This window comes from Anabas testudineus, chromosome 18 (assembly GCF_900324465.2).
Source record: "Anabas testudineus chromosome 18, fAnaTes1.2, whole genome shotgun sequence".
NCBI classification, from domain to species: Eukaryota; Metazoa; Chordata; class Actinopteri; order Anabantiformes; family Anabantidae; genus Anabas; species Anabas testudineus.
Window position 1 is genome coordinate 15,648,883 of NC_046627.1, and position 24,980 is coordinate 15,673,862.

The 24,980-nt window shown below is 39.6% G+C and overlaps 1 protein-coding gene across 24 annotated transcripts in view; it reads right to left on the reverse strand.

The window, feature by feature from the left end:
* The window catches only part of LOC113157074 (protein tyrosine phosphatase receptor type D), a 315,285-nt gene that overhangs the window by 32,692 nt on the left and 257,613 nt on the right, over nucleotides 1-24,980 (reverse strand). For 13 of the 24 annotated variants that reach the window (XM_026352331.1, XM_033326506.1, XM_026352330.1 and 10 more), the window contains 9 exons: nucleotides 12,026-12,214; nucleotides 10,806-10,814; nucleotides 10,070-10,087; nucleotides 7,996-8,106; nucleotides 7,067-7,078; nucleotides 3,700-3,969; nucleotides 2,098-2,679; nucleotides 1,481-1,626; nucleotides 680-824 (listed from right to left, as the gene is read on the reverse strand). In XM_026352331.1, coding sequence (XP_026208116.1) covers nucleotides 680-824; nucleotides 1,481-1,626; nucleotides 2,098-2,679; nucleotides 3,700-3,969; nucleotides 7,067-7,078; nucleotides 7,996-8,106; nucleotides 10,070-10,087; nucleotides 10,806-10,814; nucleotides 12,026-12,214 — 1,482 coding nt within the window. The remainder of the gene's footprint in view (nucleotides 1-679; nucleotides 825-1,480; nucleotides 1,627-2,097; nucleotides 2,680-3,699; nucleotides 3,970-7,066; nucleotides 7,079-7,995; nucleotides 8,107-10,069; nucleotides 10,088-10,805; nucleotides 10,815-12,025; nucleotides 12,215-24,980) is intronic. The other 11 variants (XM_026352333.1, XM_026352323.1, XM_026352322.1 and 8 more) reach the window with 3 other exon arrangements.

Below are 24,980 nucleotides of genomic sequence, written 5' to 3' on the forward strand. Positions count from 1 at the left end.
GGTGGAAATGTCCCTAACTAGAGACAAAACTTGCTTTGAGCTTTCTATGATATCCTTACTTCAAGATTTCCTTGATTCTAATTAGAGTTGGGCATTAATATCAATGCCCACGCCTTAAGTAAATGGAAAAGTTCCTTTAAAATCCAGAGAAACACCTCTTGGCAGGGTAGCTACATAGAAAGCTCGGTCTCTAAATGTTTCTATTCTTTTATTCTCGGCAAACATGCAATGTCAAGAGAAAAGGCTTCTTAAAAGCAGACTATGCCTTTTTTGACTTATAAAAACAGTTGGGCAATGCAAATATGGCCATTCATATAAATAATTCAATGATGTATTATTCATTTGAGTCAATAGTGTTTTTGCACAGCCTTGTCTCCTGACTTCACAGGAAAGCCTGGGTACGCTGCCCATGCAATCTTTTCAAAGTGGAAACTTCTGCATGGTCAGGTAGACCTCATAACATTGGTGTATTAGTTCAAGTGTTCACATCTTTGCTATTTTCAAATGCATCAACCTTTTTAAAGAAAAAAACTTCTGTTCTGTTTATCTCTCCCCAAGAGTTTCCTAACATTCTTGTCGCTTTATAGATTTTGCAGTATACGTAAAATTCTGAATGCATTTGAAAATGTATTCCTTCCCAAATAGTTTGAAACTCTTTCTGATAAGGAAGAAGACCTACGTGTCTGTGGAGTTTCTGCAGAGATTTCATTGGTGTAAGCTCCAACTCCATGTTTACTACGGGCAGCAAGCCGGAAAGTATATGTAGTGAAGGGCTTCAAATCCTTCAGTAGGTATGTTGTGGTCGGCTCAAAGCTGATATGTTTCTGTAGGGAAAAAAAAAAAAAAAAGGTTTCAAATGATAAAAAGGGCAATATAAACATACTGCTTTTTCAGAATTTGAGGGTACAGTAAGATAAACAGTGTAGTAGTGGTGGTATATATCATTCCCAGGAATGAAGCAAATTTGTTCAGAAGCCTTTGCTTAATAAGTAAGATTATTTTGCACAAACTTTCACTATAAAGTTAGTGTCTAAACAAAGTCAAAGTGCCCAAAATAATAGTTGTCACACAGCAAATGTGAATTTGCAATCAAATTGCTTCATTATTAAGCCACACATCTTGTTATGGCATAACAACAAACAAATGTCTCATAATGTTGTATACTGGTCAGATTTTATTATTATAAAAATGAGAACTATAATCTATATATGATCTATAATATCCAGTGTTATTTATTTAATTTAGTTACAAACTTTTCATAGTTTTGCCTTATGCAATTATTTATGATATTAGTATTATTGCAGTAAGTAAGCAAGAAATACATTTCCACATTGAATAACAAAATGGTGGCTGTCATAATATTGCACAGTGATTTTTATTGACCTTGGTAGTATTTCATATGCTGTTATGTTGTTGTCATATGATATTTAAACAATAACTGGTATTCAGAATGGCTAAAGTAAAAAAAAAGTAAAATTACCTCATCTTTGTCATCCCTCTTCCTGTAAACAAGTTCATATCCCGTGATCTGATTTTCCTGTCCAGTCTGTGCTGGGGCTATCCACGAAAGTAAAATGCTTGTTTCGGACTTGGCTTCTCCTTTGAAGTCGGTTGGTTGGGAGGGAACTGGAATTGGAAAGAAGAGATGAATCCAAAACGCTCTACGTGTTTTTTTTACAGTTTGTTATCATTACAGTCATATTCGCACAGATGCCACTTTGGGGTTTTAGTTTCCACTGCAAGAGCCAAATTGTATTTCAGAGGAACGCTGACACATTACAGCCAAGTTAGTCCACTGCAGACACATAGTATGCAGTTATTTCATGGTGACAAAAAAAAAAAATCGCAACAACAAAGCTGTTAAATCTCTTCTTGGTTAATGTTTGACATTTCTCCCACTTGAAGCCAGCTGAAGCGTTTGTTGGCAGCCTCAAGATATTTGTGTACTTGCAGCTCTGGTTAACAACCATAACCCACTAATGAGCATCACTGACTACAAAATGTTGCTGCAAAAATTTTTGTGACACTTTCTCCAGTTTCTCTGGTTTTATTAACTGTCCATTTGGTTCTTGCACAATAAAAACAAGCAATGCTCACCTCCTGTCTTAGCGATGATCTGCAAGTCTTGAGAAAGCGGTCCATCACCTACTGAGGTGTAGGCTAGAACCTTGATGTAGTAGGTTTTATTAGGGATGAGGCCCTGGATGGTGACAAAGTTATTCCCCCGAACAATCTGCTTGTCCCACAGGTTGACATGCTGGGTAGAATCCATGGTGTAGTAGACTCTGTAGCCCATGATCTGCCCATTAGCCTCCTCTGGTTCTTCCCAGTGGATGACAGCTGTGGTGGTGCTCAGCATGTGGCCTCTGACCTGCCTAGGTGCCGTGCTGGGTGCCTGCTCAGCTGTTTTGGCCTCAATGCTCTCGCTGGGTGGCCCTCGTCCAATGTTGTTGACCGCCACCACCCGAAACTCGTAGTCCGAGTACGGGCTGAGGCCACCCACGCTGTACCGAGTGGTGGCTACGCCATCGATCTCCTTATACGAGTCGTCTGAGTACTTGGATTTGTGTTGGATGATGTAGTAGGACACTGGTTCAGGATTGCCAGAGTCCCAAGTAAGTGTAATGCTGGTGGCTGTGCGCTCTGTCACCACAGGGATGCCAGGGGCTTTGGGTAATGCTGTGATGATAATTATTACATTAAAAAAAAACACAAAAAACATCACATAGTTATAGTTCCTCTGTTTTGGGACACTGAGAATTTACTTTAATTAGTTGTTGTTTGAATTATATTGATTAGACATTTGCCAGTTCATTGCAACTCATGTTGATGGAAAGAGAATCATACATAGTTTGCTTTCTGTGAGGGAGGGTGTGGATAGCCTATTCCTAAATCAGTTTTAATTAAAACTTTGTAGGATGTAAGGGTTGTACACCCTACGTTCAGGGAACGGCTTCACCATTAATCTACGATTTCCCAATGTTTGTCACTTCAATAATTTAGCAGGTAAATTTATTGCTTTAATTTCCCACACAGTGGCACATGGCAAAAGATATCGGGGCAATTGTCTTTATATGCCATCTGAAGTACACTTCTGGGGGAGCTTGCTGCCAGATTGTTATATTGTGACTAATATCTCTATGTTACGTCTAGCAAAAAACAAAGCTGTGTGTGCGTGTGTGTGCATGTGTGTGAGAGCGGCTGTCCCTCGTGTGCACGGGAACACAGCGACACTAGTCTGGGATATCTTTCTGGTTCTCTGCAGTGTTGATATGATTACACTCAGATAAGTACCGTGCCTACAGAGGACACCAAACAATGCTCGCTACGTTTTACACCCTGCTCGTGCCCCCTCCTCCCTACCTCTAACAGAAATGGTGAGCTTGTGGGCTCTGTTGCTCTCCAGCTGAGAGATAAGCACTTCGCTGTATTCTCAATCTGGCATCTAATACATTGAGGCTAGTGCCGCGGCTTGTCTTAAGCTTTAGGGAATCCTCTAGCAATGATTGTTGTAGTGAGAAGTGAATAACTTTCTCAAAAGCACTCCCAGTATTTTGTACTCGGATAGTCTGCTCCTAGCATATACAGTACTAGCTGCAAATTGAAATATGTATTTTAAGTACATGGATGAATCTTTTTGAGCCCTGGAATTTTTTTCTGCATGCTTTAATTATAAATAACAATAAGAAGCAGTCCTACCTTTGACTGTTATCTGTGCTACAGCCTCTATCACCCCCAGGGTGGACATTGCCACACAGGTGTAGTTGGCCGACTGCCGGACGTCTGTAAGCTCCAAGACGTTTCGTCCAATGGGCATATCGTCCTCCGGCGTGAGGTCTTCAGCACCCAGCATCCACTTGACGTATGGCATGGGAGAACCCACAGCCACACATGTAATATTGACACTACCGCCTGGCATGATTTCATTGTCTGTAGGTGGAATGGAGAATCGCGGTGGCACCCGTCGTACTGGAAAACACAAAGCATAGTGTGAAGAACGAGCAGAAAATGGAACAACCAAAGGCCTTTATAGAAAAATGTTCTTTATTCTTGCCAAACGCAAACAGACTGACGGTTTTAGCATTTGTATTTTCAGTAATACGGTCATTAGCAGAAGGCTCTTTTGTAGCACACATTACATCTGCTTCTACACACAGTAGATCATTTATGATTGTTTGATGAACGCTAAGGAAACACATTTTAACACATACAGTCCAAGGCTTAGAAATTCCGGTGGTGAATGGGTTAACACCAACACGATCACCATGCACAAGATACTGGTATCACCATCGGTACGGATATACAGAATTGCACAAAGTGCTGGATAGCCGACAGCACCCCACAGTTGTATGCAAAGAAACAACTTTTACAGGCTGCGCACTTCCAGCTGATGTGAGATGATGTGCCGCGTCACATTCTCACATCACACATAGACATAGGTAATACTCTTCAGAATTTGCACAATCAACAAAGGGGACTTTGTTTTTCAGGGGTTTTCAGGTTCAGTCCATAATACATAACAAAACAAACTAAAAAAAAAAAAGAAAAGCTAAAGCTGTCAAATGTTATGCATTCACACTTAGAGCGACAACACAATTACTCTTAAAATGTTTTCCTGCCGTTCCTTCTGAGCCTGCTGCAGTGATGCAGGCTTTGTGTGCACACTCATGCAAGAGTAAAAGCCTGTTGTGCTTTATGGTAGCCTACGTTTGATGTAAATTAGGCCATCACGACAGATAAAAGAAGGAAACTGGGAAAAAAGTAACTTTATACCAATCAGGGAATCAAAGGGAAGTTATATTTTGTTTATGCTGGTTAAATCAGTGCTGAATGAGACGTCTTTAACTCATCACAGAAGCATCAGTGTGTGTCGCCGTGCTACGTTCTGATAGTACGAACCGATCCATGCCTGTGAATGAATGAAAACAAAGAACATTCATTCATGCTAATTTCAAATTATTTCTGCAGGACCGCAGAAGTAGGATTCGAGATAAGGCTGAGAGAGGTCATTCTAGGAAAGCTATATAAGAAGGAGATATGATGCTCCAAGACAGACAGATCTGGAGAAAACATAGCTGATAAAAGTTTTTCAGCAAATCAAATTAATTTTGCGATTTATGCAAAGTTCACATAATGATAACGCTGCAGTATATTAGAAAAGAACAGAAAGCTGTTATTGAAGCCTTTAGGTTTTTGGAAAACTTCCTTTTTCTTAATGTAATCTTGGTTTTTAATATAAAATTTTTATTGCTTATCTGTGATTTGTACGTTTTGGCGATCAATTCTCAAGTATGAGTTTATATTCATCTGGATTTCTTTTTAAAAGCATCGCATTTGACAGCTCTAGTGTATAAACATTAAAATATGTTCTGAAAACCAAAAGGGCAAAGGCTAAACTGTCAAAAGAAAAGTCTACACTTTTAGGTGAACTTAAATATATAACATTCAATAGATAACGCACAGGAATGGCCTCAGGGCCTTTTAGAGGGAACAAAAGCCATCATGCATACAAGAACAATATGTGGGTTTGCAAGGCCACCATGTAAAGGAGTCAGGGGAAGAAGGCTCAGGGACAAAATAAGTAATAACGGGGGTCAGGAGGAACACGCAGTATCACACAGCTTAAAAGAAACAGCCTGACACTGTTACAGTGCTGCAAATGTGGCTAGAAACACTGGGAGAACAAGACTACACTGTGTTAGGACAAAGGATAAATGAAAGGACAGAAGAAGAATCCTCAGGATTTAATGGTAATGGTTTCAAAATAAATATAAATATATATTTGAGTACAGTTACTGCAACTAGGGGGTTCTGACATAAGGAAAACATAAAGGGACTAATTGGGACTGATATAGAACAGTAATTGAAGTACAAAGTAAAGTCAGTGTTACTGCTCATTTTGCTTGGAATAGATATTTACTTGGTTTTAGTCTTAAGATCCCTCAGTGAATCTTAAAGAAATCTGAATCAAAACAAACAACTGATAATTTGTATTTATCGATCGCCGAAGCGAACATGCCTGTAAATCCAAACTAGTTATTTGTGCTGGTATTTGCTGTGTGCGAATGCAGCATAGGCACGCGCTTTCCGCTGCCTGCTACTAATTCACAAAGCCCGTTCTGTTGAGCAGACTGCAGCTCTCCAGAGAGGAAATCTAGGGGAACTGCTTGCATTATTAAATACAACGTTTCTCTCACTCAATATTTAATTAATATCCAATTGGCTCACGCTCCCCACAGACACAATATTATCCTGCTCATTTGAATATCATTACATTTGTCAAGTCTTGCCTATAACACTCTAAATGCATCATTCTTTCATGACTTCCTGTACAGGAACATCCTCGTCAGAGGAAGTGTATTATCTCTGAGGGCAAGGCTGTTTTTACAGCTTGGCGCTTCGACTCTAGTGCCAATTACAACAAAGAATGGATTTCATTTTAACATATTTTTATATCTGTAAAACTTCAATTGGTGAAAGCACCATAGGGAAAATTTGATTATAATATCGCTTTAAATGGCTATATGGAAAGAATGAGTTAGGCACATATGAAGCAGGACTGTCTATATGGAGCAGCAGCTATTACCTCTAAGAGTACATAGAATTGAAGGACATTGTTAATGCCTTGCGTCATGTTTATTTATTTATTATTTCTTTTTCTTAAAAAAAAAAGGTGTCAGAGAAACCAAGCAGGAACACTGACATGGTAAGTGCTTAGGAAAGGGAGGGGGGGAGGACTAGCTCAAGCATTAACATGTGACCATGCAATTAGACCCTCAGACAGATGCAAATCATCCCTACCACCCCACTTCGAAGATGCAAACATGCACCACCTGTTGGACAGTCAAGCATTCTGACAAGGACTAGGGGCATTCTCGATGGGAACATGAACACTGAATGTGCGATAAAGATAGAAACAATACCAACAGAAGGCAAATGAAAATAAAGACTATGGAAATGCACCTGGGTTTTAATTTCATGGTCCTTAAGATGCTTTTTTTTTTGTGGCAAACAAATGAATTAATTTCTGTTTTGTGTTGTGTTCAAAAAGTAAAAACGCACCAACCTTCTCGCAGCTCTGAGGGATGTAGGGAATTTGATGCAGAACAAAATGAAATAAGGAAAGGAGAAAAAACAAGGGAAACACAGAGAGTAAAAAGACCATGTTTTAGGTGTTCAAGTGCTACTTAAACAATTCGAAGGACCTTCTGTCTCTGCAGGGCAAAGGGGCCCCTTATACCTCTCTGTCATCCAAGTTGACAGAGTTACAAAGTAAAAATCTGATGTGTCAAACATTTTAAATAAGAAAGAACATTTACTTTTATCACAGATTCTGCTCCAGCAATGTGGTTTGCTTATAATGGTGAAAGCCACTGCTTGTACTATATTATCTTGGCTGAAGTCTGTAAGCCAAATGTTCCCAACAATGTGTAGCAACCATAATCGTGATTGAATGTTTTTTACTCAGCTAATTTAATATACAGTATGAAGCAGGGTAATTGAATACCCTCTTGAATTAAAAAAATTCAATAAAAATCTGGTTGTCAGCAAGTAGTAAGATGACAGATGTCCTTCCAGTGTTGATCAATAGGGTCGGAAAAAAAGGGTTCCAGGATCTGTTCACTGCTGGGGAAAGAGTTAGGAATGATGGAGGATGGCCACCCACCCTTAGCCACCTCCGACAATCAGGTTTGAAAGGCAATTAGTAGATAAACACAGCAAGCAGTGTAGTCACTGGTGTTATGCTTAGGATAATCAACAGGAGAGGACCAGAAATAGCATAGCATAGTAGATACAGTACGTTCAATTCAGTGCAGGTAAGTAAAGTGCAAAAGAAAAAGCAGGAAAAAAAAAAGTCAAATGAAGCATACTTACAATAAGCACAGGCCTGCAGACTTTATTGACTGTATTTAAACCTACGTCATGAATTTTAAAGAGGATGTCCATATAATATTTGATAGAAACAAAACAGTGTTGTTGGCACGTGTTTCCTACCTCTGACATATAGATTGGCTGGAGCAGAGTAGCGTGTTCCATCGTTGTTGGTCGCCACGCATTCATACTTCCCCTGGTCAGACTCTTCGCTCTGCTCTATCTGGAGGGCTCCTGGTTGGGAATAGCAAATGGGGTAGTGGAGTGTGTTGGGTTAAAACAATGTTCGCATTGAGTTCACAAGCAAAAATGAAAAGAAAAGAAGTTGTTTGACCTTAGGGAGTCCAACATCACCCCCCTTCATTTTTTTAGTTTTGCTTTGTCCCTTCAAGCCTCAGTAGTTGAACAGTATGAGGAAAATTGTAATTAAACAATATCCAATCAACTGCAATACTGTATCTGTTACTGTAATCTCTACGGTTTTAAGCATGGTCCCCTGAGGTAAATGGAGTTATTCTACTATAAGTGAGGGATACATAGCTGCAAACTGTGATCATGCAAGACATTGCAATACAAATATATTGTTCATCTTATCAGGTCTAAAGTAACAACAAGAGAAAAGAAAATAACACATAGTCAACAAAATCCGAAAGGAAAAATAAAACAAGAGAAACACCTAAGTTATGTTTTGCCTATGATACATTTACCTTATTTGTATTTTCTTTAGTAGAAAAAAATGATTACCTATAAGGCTACATGGTCTAAAAAGACACTCATCCTAGCGCCAATGTCAAAAAATGTCATAATTGCACTTTGAAGAATCAGGGCAGGCCCTTCAATATACAACATGTCACTGGACTGGTCAATATGGGGATGAGTGATACTGCTTTAGGGAAACATGGATCAAACAAAAGAGGTTTACAGTATAAGAAAGCAGCATAACAAGGGAGGACAATTGAAAGAAAGAAATTTAGGTATGAATTTTAGCATATTCAATCACAGATCAAGTGTAATGTTCACCAACAGAATAATTTGAGACTTCATCTAGGTGAAGTTACTTTCAAAAAAATTTGCAGCGCATACAAAAAAATTAAAAAATGCTGCTCATGTGTGGAAAAATTTTAATTGATAAATCATGTAATGCAAAACCAACATATAACCCTCTGTAACAAAAGTTTTGACATGCAAATCTTAGCAAGAAATGTATGTCGGCACAACTTACAACCTTCTGACAACCCTTAGCTGAAAAATAAAATGCAATTGTATTAGAAGACAAAATTCAAAATATCGACCTGAGCCGACAAGAAGATAACCAATCACTGCTTTAGCTTGTGAAAGCTACAAAAGACACCCATAAAAATCCACCAATGGGATCAGCAGTGTGGTGTCACATGACCCAGGGAAAAATGGCTTTATGCATCAACAACTCTCCAGCTCCATATCATACGGCAAAAATGAGCCAATCAGGTCCTCGCCAGACTCTACTGTTTGCCTTCCCCAAACCCTGAAAAAAAAAATTCAAAAAGTAAAATAGTCTCCAAACCCAAGAAAAGTAAGAAAAATAGGTGAAAGAGAAAAAAAGCACCGTAGAAACTTTATCAAAAAAGTGGTTGTTGGGGCTTTTTTGTAGAGGTACAGGAGAGGAAAGCAAATAGAAGAAATGGAAAAAAAATAGTTTGCAAAGATAGAAAGAATTCTTTGGGAGGAAAAAAGCAGAGGAGAGGCAATGTTGTCTTCAGCATGCCTGCGTGATTCCACAGCATCTGCGCATATTTTTAGTGCTGAACAAGAACAGCTAAGGGGGAAAAATGCTTGGTTGTTTTAGTTGGACAAAAAGAGGGACACATGATTCGCTATGGCCAAAAAGAAAACAAAAAATGAACGGAAAAAATATAGTTTAAAAAAATAATTGTCATTGGATATGCTTATTTGAGCCAGGGCAAGCATATCACAACTGAGCTAAACAGGCTCTTGAAACCAGAGTACAAAGGAGTAAATAAAGCATAGACAAAAAAAATGGAATACAAATTTAGTCAACGAAACAGGACAAATAAGAAGGAAGGTCCGTATGAACGTAATGGGATTTGGTCTTGGTAAACAGGACAGAAATGGAGGTGATTCAAGTGAATGGATGGGTTGACAGCAAGAATGAATTTGTATTATTTTCATTCTGTGAACATCAGTTCAGCACTCTTACCTCTTATTGGTGTACCACCTGGGTGGATAATATGAATGCAAATAAGATTAGAAAGAAGAAGCATTAGTACGAGTAGATAGAGGCTGGGGGCTTTGGAAGAAGAATCAAATTAGATTTAACAGGGTACGTAAATAAAGGTACTAGAGGAAAGAGAAAGGAGAGAGAAAGAGAATAAGAACTTTTTTCTGTATTCTACTGGCAGAGAAAGACAGGATTCATCATAGAAAATTCATAGGTCAGAGAGAAGAACTTGTACATTGATGTACCACGGGGAGGTGCCATTTTGGAAGTGGCAATGACTTCTGAAGACCATCTACTGAAGGGAAAAACTTTAAGGACTTTGTGTATGAGACATATTTCCAAAACCTTAAGATCCCTTAGTTTGACCTGAGCTGTTCACCTCCCTGAAATTCTTGAATAGTCCATACCTATTGTGCTGGTGTTAAAAGATTAGATACGTGATTGAGTGGTTGGTGAGTGAGTCATTACCCAGGTCAGTATATGACAATGCTAAGCTAATGTCTTGTGATTATAACCTCTGGATTAAGGTGACACAATATCTGGCAGTGTTAGGACACTTGAACACTGTGGGGTGAAGGGAAGAGTGTGTGTTCCTCTAGTAGTAGCCCTGAATCTAAACTATCTGTTAGTAAAATGCATGCCATGCATTTTTAATAGTTGTTGGAAACATGGAAATTAGTGGGGAGTGATGTGTGCTTTAGAGCTAAGCACTTACCAAAGGATTCTGTAGATTTAAAAATATAGAGAGAAGAAAGACAGCATAAGAATATGATTATATTCTTTAGGTAAGTTTAGTTAACAGTGTTTTTGTTAATGCTTTATCAACTCTACGTGAATCAAGACGCACATTAGAAATAAGGGTTAATTCTACACAGTTCTGTAGAAAACAAGGCAGCAAATGAAGTAAGGTTAACAAGACGGTTTAACAAAGGACAGCTGTGAAATCTGTGAAGACAGGTGGTCAAACATACAAGACTTAAATTTTACAAGTGGTTTGTGCCGATAATTTACAAATAAAGCTGCAAACTGCAATTTATTTCACTTTTTCTCTTTTAGAAATTAGAATAATCTCTGTCTTGAAATATCGAAATCAAACATATTCAGGTGAGTGGGTGTATTAGGGTCATGTCACAGGCAAATAAAAACAGAGATGGCATTTACACATTAAAGCAGGGGCTGTAAATTCAAAGAATCAAGGGGTGAGGGGGGAGGAAGCTTTATGATGTTTTACGCACTACTGTGGCTAATTAGAGTCCAGAATTGGATGTTCCTCGTTAACCTGAATTAACTTGGTGTGCAAAGTAAATATTTATTCAAAAGGAGGCTTAAGGATCCTTCTTAAAAAAAAAAAATAAAGCTTCAACAAATGCACAAGAATTCAGATTAATTTGCTTTTTCTGCACGTTCCCTTAATTTAAAATCATGTGCACTCCTTTGCGGATTCTGAATGATGCCGAATGTTGAGTATTAATTGGGGAAAAAAAAAAGAGGAACAGAAAAACAGAACAAATGAAAAGAATGGATCCAAAAATACTGCACCAATGCAGTGGAAAAGGAAATCAACACAAAACGGCAAAAGAAGTTGTTGTAAAAAGTCACAGCAGTGAGCAATGAGGGTAGGAGTTGGGGCAGAAGCCAGCAAACAGAGAGGGGGCACAATCCCAACAGCCCATGACAATACTGGAAAAACAAAGGGAGACACGGGTACAGACAACACACACCGGGGCACGCACAGAGTAGAGCACAGGAAATAGTAGAAACAATGCCATTACCTACAAAATCAAAAGCCAAATGAGAAGTTAAATTATGGGAGGAAGAAGAGGATGAAAGAACAGAGGAGACATCAGGGGGAGCAGATCAGATAGAGGGAAAAAAAAAAAAACGAGAAAGAAAGCTCCCTGGTTTGTAATTAAGCTTTCAGCAGAGGAAACCTACCTGATCTGAGCTGTTTAATGCGTCCATTGTTGTTGGTGGTGTTGACAGGGAGGAAGTCTTTGAACCACGAGATGTCGGGGTCTGGGTTGCCACTGGCGGCACAGAGCATGGTGGCGGTGCGTGTTCGCTCCACCACTTTCAACTGTGGGCCCATGTCTATGGTGGGGAAACCAGGGGGCAGCTGGTCCTCTGGAAATAGATGAGAGACGTTGGAGACGTTGGAGCGAGCTAAGCAAGGCAGGGGTCCTCCTCGGACCCCGTGCTAGTGAGGAGGGAGAGTCAATAAGAGGTCAACAAAGATGTAAAATAGACAAAATGCATAAAGGGTAAAAAGACACTGCAATGGATGGTTTGAACATCTCCACATAAGTCAAAGACAAGCTTCAGGTGGACGCTAATATACTTACTTCCCCCCCCTTTTTTTTTGCAGAGATATATGACAAAATCAGACTGGGGATCTGGCTAACAGTTCTTTGCTCCAAACATGTTCTTTCAGCACAACAAAAGACAATGCAAGCCTAGAGCAGCTTTGTCTGAAGCTCACTGCTCTGAACAGGATGTATTTTCTGGCTTGCAGCTAGAGAAACGACCTGAGTGGAATATTCCATACACCATAAGGTCCCCATATGTAAAATTTGAGCCTCTCCGCAGTTCTAGCTGAGTGTTAATCTGGAAAACAAGGCCTGCTTATTTTGAATGCCAATGAGGTTTTATGTGCACCTTTAAGTTTGCCTTTCCCCACTGTGATATGTCTAATTAGTGTCTTCCGTTACTCCCGTAAACGGCACCTTTTTTGGAAGCACTTTCTTCATTAAATTTTCATGAGGAGACATCAGTCTGCAAACAGCTTTGAGATGCCGTGGCGTGCACACAGCCAAACGACAATCGTGGCCGCCTTCCAACAATGCTTTTGGGTATCTGGCATGAGAAGCCACCTCAATGGATAAATCTTCTCAGAAATAGACTGTATTACAAATGGGTGACTTCAGACTGAACTGCAAAACTTTCGGATGCAACTCTGTGTCCCTGCCTGAACTGACATGTCTCCGAAAGCGAGAGGGAGATGTTATTGTTTGATATATGTTTTTAATACAGATCGCGTCGCTTAAAGGTTTTTGCAAAATGTTTGAATGAATTCCACTATTATACAGAGCATACTATGAACACTGGTCACTTTCTTGGCAGTTGTGCACTGTAAGTTATACAGGAGCTCCTGGCTCGTGTATCCTTACGTCGTTGATCACTGTGAGTCCTTGACTTGCTGTACAATATATTGTGTATGGTTTCTTTATCCCTCTTAGTGGCCATTAACGTAATGAGAGACGCACAGGCTTTACTCTTGTTAAAAGTTAGTAGGTGCCGTATATTGGGGGCCACGCTTGCTTGTTCTCACGAAAGGAATGAGCTCCTCATTTGGCCATAACATATAATTATATGTTAAATTATAGTTAAGTATGGACATTATGTTACACATTCAGAAATCACCAAAATATTTTTTTTCGACTTGTAAAAGGGGAAGTTTAGGTGTTAAATAAAATATTACTTTAATCATTCACATCATCTGTGACACTCAGATACACAATATGACCTACACTTTTTTACCCTATAGTGATTTCATAAGAGAAACACTCTGAGACTCTGCCTGACGAACAGTAAAAGTACTAAAAGAAAAAAGGTCGGAACAACTTCTCATTTATTAAAGCGCCACGTTAACAGCTATCAAGGAAATGACGGCACTGTCTGCCGTGAAAAGCTGCACTTCCAAAGCTGCTCATTCAAATGGAGAAAGACAGGGAGGCGGGGGAAAGGAATTAATTGTACAAGGTAGCTCCTGTCCGAGCTCCCTTCAGCCTGTTCAAGGTCGAACAGACAATTAGTCGATTTTACAGTGAGTCAAAAGTATACCTGATCAAACACAATAGCCAGAAGCAAGCCTAGAAGCATGGATGCGTGTTGAATATAGTAATTGGATGTGACAATCCATGTGAACTAAATAGCAACTCCTGTCAAATAGCAAGTTCTGTGAAATTGCAGTGTACTCTAAAACAAAGTGCTCAAGAGATCATAATTTAGCTGTCCTTTAAGAAGTCTGAATTGTTCTCGCACTGCAGTACGTAATTCCCCCTGGATGTTCAGCTCTAAGGAGAAAACAAGAGGGTGTGGGACAACATTTATTTAACTGGTGCAGCCTGAGTCAACACGATAGCTTTTCAAAATAATGGTGGTTAAACCAGAGTATCTGTGTTTGATTTACACTAACTACAGTATGAGCTGCTCAAATAATTTCAAAAAAGTCACAAATCAGGCTGGGACAAGTCTACTCCCATCCATACAGTGTGTGTTACATTCTTAAAACCTGTAATGCCAATGTAGGAAACTAGTATGACCCCAGGCGGCACATTTAAAATTAATCAGCTGTTACACAAAGGTTTCTGGCCTTTCGAATCTTTTTTTTTTTTTTTTGCTCTGCTTAGAAATGTAATTTACAGCTGCTTTGTGCGCCGCTGCTCCCAAAGTCATGAGATCAACCATAAGATATTCAAAACTTTTCTTGCCCCAAAAATAAAAAAACTAAGAATAATAAACACAAGTACTTTGAAATGTGCAGCTCTCACGTATACCCTCATTAACTCCACAAGGTGAATTACAATTGTGATAATAAATAAAGGGGGAAATTGAACACGTTTGATAGCCTGTATTGTGATTAACAGCTCATGCGAACTAAGTTGCTGTAGCATTTCCTTAAAAGGCCAAGAGACTGAAATGAAATCACACAAACCACTGTGCAATTTGAGTTATGATACATTTGCTGGACATTTTGGAAGACGTTGGGTTACTGACAAACTGTTACATTACAAATGAAATAATTAATAACCAAGGCCCAAGCAGCTAGACGTTTTTCCAGGTGCTTGGTTCACAGTTAACTAACAGCCTGGCGGGGGGTTAATATACTCTATGATTTCAACTTACAGTGCCAAGTTACAATATATGAAAGTCAAAGCTAGAAAAGGGGAAAGAAAAAAAAAAGCGTTTTAGTGATTTTCCCTCACTTTCTTATTCTACTTCGCTGAGAACTGCAATCTCAAGGACAGTCTAAGACAAGGACATTTTCTGCTTTACAGGCCCATACTGTATATTCAACAATAGATCTACACACTAAATGAGATGGAAGGGAGAGGAATGCTGAAGTCACCTTCTACAGAAGTGCTGAGCATTGGTGCCTGATATAAAAAGACTCCCAATGACAATTTGCACACATTAGCCACTGCCAGGCTATCAGGCCGTATGAGTGTGCGGTGCCAAGTATGGGAGGAGTATAAAAAGGACACTGGCTCAAAAAGTACCTCAGTGTGCAGATTTTTACTGAAGACATAAGGCCGCTGGACATAAACTCAGCCCATTAGCAGATTATATCTATTGATCATCAAACAAAATATGAGCGCAGATAAAATCACACAACAGTGGCCATTTCGGTTTCTAAAATGTTGCTTGAGTGCAGCATAAATTCAGCACAATTGGTCGCCATACTGCAGTTGCTACCAATAGGCAGACACAGTCACACCCTGTGTTCTAAGTAAACTGTTGGAGTGACTTGAATGACAAACTCAACCAGTATCCCCCTTGTTTAGACCTGTTATCACTCACTGTTTACGTGTTTGTTCAGTCAGTGCTACATCCAAGGTATAAGGGGACCAATGGAGGTAGATCTATGGTGCAGAATTCATTAAAACATCGGGGAAGTCACTAATATTGAGGCCAAAGTGAGTTTTACCAATGTAGCATCGGCTTCCAACATCCAAATGAAAGGCCTGCTTGTTTTTACTGCATAGCACCTATGCAGGATCATCAGAAATATGCCTTTGTTACTACTCCCTCCTGTGTTTGATGAATAATAAACTATAAAGAGCACATGATTTCAACAAAGCAATCTGCAGCAAGGTTGCGTTGCCAGATATTGCTACTCATCTAATACTGTGCGTTACTCACGCTAACAGCTTTACAGCTTCAACTAGAGTGGGTTTGACACTTTGTGTAAAATTGTGTTGGGCTGTGGAGATATCAAAATAACATTAATCATGATAATGTAGCACAATGGTCAGGAAATCAACTGTAGATCTGATTCCAACGTCCCTGAAATCACATTTGGTTTTAAAATTACTCAATAAGCACAAAAGAACTTAAGAATAAATTAAGCTTTGGTTGCGCTGGACTTTCCGAGTGAAGCCATAAAAACATTAAGATTTCCGGTCACATTCTGGCTTCAGTTCTGCGGTTGCTGCACAAGGATTGGATTTGGTCCAACCCTTTTCTTCCCAAGCGGAACAACACTTTTCACCCCAAGGTTGAAGTTATTCTTCACGGAAAATCCCTGGAGACCCATAATAAGACATATTTGTTGGGCGTTTTTGAGTGGATACAATCTCTTCAAAGAGGCTGTCACAGGTCACTTGCTGTGGCAGCGCGGTGGAGAAAAGTGCGTGTCAAAATGTATTGTTGTTAGGGAATCCCTTCTGCAGCCAAAGATGCTGGATTATGGAAGTGTGGGAATTTGGGGCAGATGTCTTCAAGTATGACATTCTTTTACACCCATTTTTTTCCTCCCTCTGCCCTAAAGATTATATTGCCAATCAATTTGATTCTTGCTACCCCTCCTCAGATAAGATTTGAGCCAGCACAAAAAAAAAAGAGCCACAAAACATTATCTATGGAGTGTGACAGCAGTGCTTATTTTTCTCAGCAGCCTGAGCCAAAGCCATTTTTTTCCCACCACAGCAGAGCATATAATTTGAAGTTGAGGGACACTGATTAAAGCTCTTTCCACACTTAGAAACCCCCCCAAAAAAATAAAAAAAGTGCGAAAGGCATGGAGAATTTAGCAGGGTTAGGATACTAATCATGTTAATCACAAAGCACTCTTACTTCTCACGAGGGCACCATTTGGAATCATCTTGTTTCATGGCTTGCTAATGCATCCGCTGGCCTAAAGCAGGTTAGGTTTGAATGTTTTCTGAACTCTTGAAAGGTGAGTAACACGTAAAATAAAGTGGAAAATAATCCACACCGATTCAGTAAACTAGAATTTGGCCCTTATTTTGTGCAGAATTAGTTACCTTTCCTCTACGGTACGTTTTTTTTTTTTTTTTCTTTCTTTCCAAAATGAGGTTGTGGGTTTGGAGCACATACACACAGAAACATTGTCCAGTCTAATTAGTTTACAGTTCTCAAAAAAAAAAAAAAAGGTTTGGTAGTTAATACATCCGTTCACAGATGACCTGAATCCTCTTCAACAAAATGTTCTGTGCAGCTCTCGTTCAACTGATGTATTCAATTATTATTTTTTTTCCCTTTGGCATGGGAGAGAGAACTGTTAATTATGCTTTTGTTTTCACACAAACAAAATTACTCAACCAAACGTAAGAGCTCTTGATTAACAAAGGCAGGCAGCGACTCCATTTTGTGCCAATTCTGTGACGGCATCTGTTCTATTTTTCCTCTTTCCCCTCTGCATGTTCCATCTCTTTTACCCACATCATCGTTGATTCCTTTGCTCTACTTACAAGGCACATTTTACACCGGGTTAGAAAGAAACTGTACTTTTACTATCTAGTATCAAGTGATTGACAGGTTTGAAGTCTGAGCCCACACTTTGCTTTATCAGGTAGCTGCAGCTTGGTTAAACTATCTCTAACTTGGGCTCACAGTTGCTTTACTCAACGCTCCATCCATCATTCTGCCCATAAACTCTGGCAGCGGTGAAACTTGTCCCCACATTTGCCCAGGGTAGACTAGGGTGGTTTGATATTCTGTTTCGTTTCTTACATGTCAATGACAAACAGATATTTGATGATGTTTTAGTTTCCACTACTGCTTCACACAGTAGTTAAATGATCCTAAACATGAATTAGATACAAAACTTTTTGATAACTACTGTTAACACATCCCAGTCAGCATTAGTGGCAGCAGAAGGATGCCTAAGCACTGCCTTGGGGTAAAATTATAGGAATAATTCAGATGATGCTGTAAGTGATGACTTCAACATTAAGGGTATAGAATCAGTTTAAGTATCATTCGGGAGTGTCAGACAGGTACATTTATTTAGAAGGCAACCTGTCAGGCATAGTATAGGCAAAGTATAATTGTGCATCATTGCCTAGCAAAAGGAAGAAAAGCTGAATTGAGATGTCTACATTTTCCCTAAATGCCCTCGGAGAATCTAAAGCCTGTATTTATCTCATTGATACATCCCAGTGCTGTTTGGCACATATGTTGTCCAGTCTAAATAAGATTAGAGCTTCCTTTGTGCCAGATTTCTGAAATAAGCCTCCTGGCACCTGCAATGGGTAGATATTGCTTAAGTAATCCAATAATGGAAAACAAAATGCTCAGCACTTGCAGCTAATAAAGCACAGAGTAGCTTGTTGTAGGGGACAGTTCTGAAATTCACCTTCCCGAGTCGTTTTTAAAAGGTTCACAAGCGAGTGAACTCCGACTCACCCCTGCAATTGTTTTAAAACATGGCATGTATCAGGACAGATGTGAGCTTTTACTGATATTCCAGGCTGGAAAAGACTCTTGAGGGGCTAAAATGTGAGCGCACATCTCAATGACGTGCCTGGGGCCACAGCTATTTATGTTCCAAAACCTTAGACGAACTGATTTGAGAAAATGTTAAGTGGCAAGGCATGACTGCCTTTCAGTATCGGTCTACAGATGTCAGTGTCTGTGCAGGACTGTGCAGGTTAGAACTAATCCTATTGTATGTAGCAGAGTGCTAGAGTTTGCTTTTGCTGTGAAAGCCCTTGCTCCACTTATCCCATCTTCAATCTTCATAATGAGAACGATACACTGGGTATGTTGAGAGACTATTGTCAAAGAGAAAACAGACACTTACGAACATCTTTATAAATACAAAGTTGGGTGATTTTAGGTGAAAAAAATAAATTAAAAAACATCACTACACACTCCATGGTGGGGAATAAAAGGTACTTCAGTACAACAGAAATCAGCAGTAAGTAAAGAAGTAAGCATGTGCTTGACTGAGGAAAATATGCTTCAGTTTAGTTCATTAGTTGATTGCTAATGAATATTGCTTTAAATGTGCCACAGTTGGCTTAAACAGCTCATTTAAATTTACTGTAATAGAGCTTTAAGAGGAACAAGCGCACTCAACAAAGTCCTCCAACCTAAATGACTGTATAGGTCGCTTGTCTCTATAATCAAGAGCACAAATGAACTGGACCTACAGCCATTGTCATGGTTACGATAATAATGCTGCTGTTGAGTTTATGAAATGGTCACCGGATGGTTAGGTATACACAAAAACCCACTGGTTACATTCAGGGAATTATACGGGTTAGTTTCTATTATGTTTTCATTAAAATGATGGGATTGTATGGCAACAGTAAAACATCAATAACTTGTGCATTTATAAGGAAATGTAATCAGTTTAACAGGAAATGATTATTGTCAAAGTGTTGGGTTTTGTTGACCTATCCATCCACCCGCACCTTTGCCTATGGACAGTAGAGGTTGTACCAATAAAACCAAGCTATGGGTGTAATAAGCTACTTCAAGCTACTGCAAATTAATTGTAGGGTCTTTTTTTTAATGGGGGGCGTTGGAGCCCCTGTCAACAAAAACAGGCATCAAATCTCCTTAGCTTGGCACCTTTAAAAGGCAGTTCAGTTACTTGCTGAACAAATGTGGTCTCTTTGACAAAACTGCTAAAACCCTGGGGCTGACAACAAGGGACCGTCTAGTATCCACTAAAATTTTATTTTACTGTTGCTGCCTGAAGGAGTGGAATAGGAATGAATTGAGAAATACTATCCAGAGTGTTTCTAAAAACCCCTGTGATGATGAATGCTGGAACGAAATATGGGAGGAGGAAGGTGAAGGCGCTGAAAGCTTTCCTAACCCAAAGTTCATGGCACTGGCACTCCAACGGTCTCAATGAAAAATAGCTTCCTCTCCCCCTTTGCCCTGCACTGATTGTTTCTTCCATAAATCCCCTTTGAGATTGTATAATTAATTGAATGCTGCTTATTTGTCATTAAAAATCCTCGCCTAATGCCCGAGATTATGAGGAAACCATTGTAAAGTCAATCTATTAATCATCAGGCCTTTTCTCTCGCAGAAAAACCTTCACAGATGAACAATCAGAGCTGTTTTTCATTGTCAATGACATTGGAGATCTAGTTGCAAAACTCTTCGCTGACAAACTAGTGAACTTGTACAATGTTTTAAGACTTTTCTTTGTTTAGATTGTTAAATGAATAATAAATAGGCAGTCTGTACATTTTCATTAGTGGGTATTTCAGAAGTCAATGCCAAGAGAAATTGTGGGAAATCGATATCTTAGCATGAAAGACCAAATGCACACCTGCCATTTTCATTGTGTCGCTGGCAGTGAAGTAGCCATATCGTTGACATTCTTGAAATGTTTATTAGCTATGATACAAAGCGGTGATGAAACTGGATTCACATCATAAAAGACTGGAGTTATGCTTTAAAATGACCCCGCCCATTGTTCCTCCTCCAAGCCCGGCCGTCCCCCGTAGAAAGTTTTATGGCCGTCAACGCTGGGGCAGATTGGATCAGCCAAGCAGAGGGCACGCAACAGAGATGTACGCCACTTCTGGCAAGGCGCCCCAACTCTCCCTGGGCCCCCGTGTCATTCATAAACATGACGGATTAGCTGTGATATTCCTTCCATTTACAACATAAGCGAAGGGAGTGGGAGGAAAAGAATGAAAGCAGAGAGAGAGAGAGAGTGTTAGTGTCGGATGCCCCTTAGGGGTAGTGCTAAAATGGATGGGTAAAGAGGGAGATGAAAAGGAGAGATGAAGCAGGAAGGGCGGAGAGGGGGCCTTTCTCTGCAGGCCTGACTGGGCAGGCAGCAAGGCAGGCAGGAAGCCAGGCACAAAGCTCCATTTACGCTCAGATCCATCCTTCCCAGACTACACTTTAGCTCAGCCAGATGTACTGTATTGAGTAAAGATCACCTAGGGGAAAGGTGGAGAAGGCAAAAGCGATTTCAAAATATTTATTTTTTTGTTTCCCCCCATGCTGGCGTTGTCTTTTTTTACATTCACCTTAAACGCTAATTTCATCTGCCTTAACCTCGTCGCGGAGACTTTATACATTGCTAGATGTTAAAAAAACCTTCTCTCTCAATCTGTCTTTGTCTGCCCCCCCCCCCCCTGCCTTCTCACCCTTCTGTCCCTCACCCACCCCTTTTCACTTTGCATATTCCATTTGCTGGTTGTTACCCTGAGCAATGCTTTTATTTACTCCAGAAAACAGTGTCCCATTTATTTAGCTGAGAAAAGAAAAAAGAAAGGCTTGCTTTTGTCATCTTATCTGCCATCAGCATTTTTTCTGTTATTATTAGTAATATTCAAAGAAAGAATGGGGGGGGTACTATGTGACAATGCTTTGAGCTATTTGCCAAACACAAAGCTAAAATGGATGTCGCTTATTCTCTCTCAACTCCTCCAAGCTCACCCTAGGAAGCCTCTTCTTCTTCTGTTCAAGCTTTTTCCTAACAATCCATCAACTCTCGTTTGCTCCTCTTGAGCACATTAAGCATTCACAAATAATAAGGGACGTGGCGAGAACTGTGTAAACACTACACACTACCTTGTCCTCGGAGACACCTCCATTCTCACCGACGCTCTCGTCACTTTAAAGCATATAATGCCAGACATCTGTTCTGTTTTGATGTTTCACGCTTATTCTTTGCATATTTACCCTCTTACCGCCCACTGGGGATGACTACATGATGCTTAATGTATTAAAGTTTAATAAAGTATATGTTTGTGTACCACAGTGCATTGAATTGTCATTCTCAAGTAAAACTCAACTATTGACACTTATTCATTCGTTCTGACTGTGCAGGGGCAGCTGATAAAGGCCGAGGCCAGAAGCTGGAGCCAGCAGGGACTCAGACGAATATCAGCAACCCACGTGAGTATTCCTACCAGGCAGGAAAAAAAAAAAAAAGGACAGAAGGCAGAACTGTGAGATACTGAATTGCTTCATTAACCTTCATGTACAATACATTCGGAAACAAGCAGGTCAGTTTTAATCAGCTGGGCATTTTCAATATGTTGGTGTTTATTGTCATGTGCAGAAAAAAAGTCTGCATTTCCAGAAATCCGGTGTATGTTCTTGCTTGTGTATGTGTGTATTACTCGACTAGGAGGAAAGTATCCCATAAAATGTCAGAATGCTCCCATAAAATCCTCTCAACTTTAATAACTTCCGTGCATGACAGGACCAAATATCTTTATGGGTCATGGCTTGGGACACATTTGAACATGGTATCATCAGACTCAGACGAGTACCTAGGGAGACGTGCAGTATAGATGTCTGAGGAAACCGACTTGACATAAGCTCCCTTCTTCCTGAGAAAAGGAAACCTAGCACCAGCCGTTTCAATAATTTATATAGCTAAAAGCTTGCTACAGGAGAGGGGAGCGTAGAGATTTTTTATGCTTGCTAACATCCTGTAGAGAGGACCTCGTGGCTCTCAAAGAGCCCTAATGGAAACGGGTTAGGCCGGGCTCTTCAAATCCAGCAGACAGACAATCTCCCCGAAAAAGTGACTGTGGGAGATGATGGGTGTCACAGCAGGCAGTGGGTAGCATTATTTTAATATGGAAATTACTGTACTGAGCCCACATGTTTTGAGACTTGACAGTTGGGTTTAAAGCTGACGAAACTCGCCCTGAGAAGATGTAAGCTTTTGTCCCCCTCTCCCTTCACGCAGACATAAAACGACTAATTAGTCACCGCACTCATCCTTGCTGTACTGAATGTAATATTGTATAGACAACTAATTACACCCAAAAAAATCAATTCTTGCCACATCACTTTTTCTCAGTCCAAAAGTTGTTTGGTTGTAATTAACGAGCAGCCTTACCCAGTTTGAAAAGTTTCTCAAGATCATTAGATGCATTAAGGATGACCCTGCAGTACCCAATTAATCTAGTAGAAAATGACTTGAGTGCAGCTAAGATCAAAGCTACTAACATTAGCACCCCTCGACTACCTGGATCAGACTTGCACACTACTCGTGTATGACCTTGTGTGCAATCTAGTCAAGCCAGCAGAACATTCCTTAATAATGTCTCGTGTAGTATATCATGTAATGTGCAGACACACACACTCAGATAGTACTTCATCAAACTAAAATAAGATGCAAAAAGTGTTTGAACTTATGTATGTGTTAGAGTGCTGCATGTACCACTTCTTGTTTTAGTTTAGCATCCCCTTAATATCTTTAATATGGAAATACAAAATAATAGTTTTCTGTAGTTTCCTTTTAGCCTGCACATCTACATATACGTTTTTTACCAGCATGACATATATAAAGAGACAGCCTGACCTTTCATTATGATATTTTGATGTATTGTGTACATGCATATGATCCATGTGAGAAACACTTTGCATTTTAAAGCCACTGAATACAGATTTATACTAACAGTCCTATGAGATTCCTGTGGAGAATAGTGCCATCCAAGGTCAGCCAGGAGGAAAAAAAAAAAAAACCCACACACCTCATTTGTCTGAATCAATAATTATAACTTTAGGAGGCAGTGTTTACTTTAATAAATACAAATACAGATTTGCAGCATGTGAAGAGCTATCTATCATGTTCAGAGTGTAGTCCAAGCACCTGTGTGTCTCCAGCAGATGTTTTCTTTTTTTTCTCTTTCACACACTACGCGGACTGTAAAGTCTAACATTTATCTTGCTGGCAGCAGCTTTGTCTTAAATCATCCTGCATAGTATACAGATACTGATTGGCTCCCACGATTAACCAAGTGGGTGAGGGGCTGATTTATTTATTTTTTTCTGCAAAGAGATCAATTTCTATGTGGACAGTCAATTCCATCTCTTTAATTACAATAATGAATAACATGTCATCATCTGCTCCATTTTTGTGACATATGAGAGAATGAACTTGGGAATTGAGGGGATCCCAAGCAATAACTCTACCTATGGATATTTCATAAAACATCGAATGGATCTGAAGATAATTGATAGCCTGTGAAGTTGGGTGCGCATGTCCCAACATGCCGAGCTTTTCGAAAAGTTTGTTGGAAAATAGCAAAAAAAACTCTGTTTTTAAGAGAAATACTGCGTATTTGCTTGGAAACGGGAAGTGTGCTGCCACCAGTAACACACACACACACTATAAGAGGGTAAATCTGTATCAGTTAGGCTTCATAATGGACCAATGATTTTCATTATACAATTCCCCTTAAACCCAAAAATGCTGTTCGCAGACATTTCAAATATCTGTTTTGTATTTATGAAATGAGTTAAACTCCTGCAGTGAGTCAGCAGGTTTCCACAGCACCATTTTGTGGAGGAAAAAAAGAAATTATTTTTCTAACAGAATTGAGTGTTCCATGTGGCAGCCCTGGTCTTGCCATCTATAGAGCTCCTGCCAGTAAACCAGAGAGTTACTCCGGTAGCTGCTGGCCCCTTATTCTCTTTTTTTTTTTTTTTTTTTTTTTTTGCAAGCCAGTGATCACAAGCACAGTAATTTTACAATGGTCACTAGCTTCATCCCGACTGCATCCCTTGCTCTGACGGTCAGACACAGCTGACACAGCTTTTATCCTATGCAATTTCCTGTGCAATTTAAGCATGCAACCAGCTTTTGGTCATTTCTCACCCTGCACTTGATAGAAGGAAGCATTGTACACTGAGAAAATGGTGCACGTAAGCACATATGCTAAATGGGGACTAGGAATAAGCATTGTGACATCCTTTTTAAATTATTACAATCCGTCCCTCCTGCAGAATGCTGCTGTTTGGCCAGGCCAACATAAATAACCATATAATGACCAGCATCTTACACTTATCAGTTTTAACTTTGCTTAGTATATACTGCAAATAAATAGTTCATTAAGGTTCTGGTGTCTTTTGTGTTTCATCA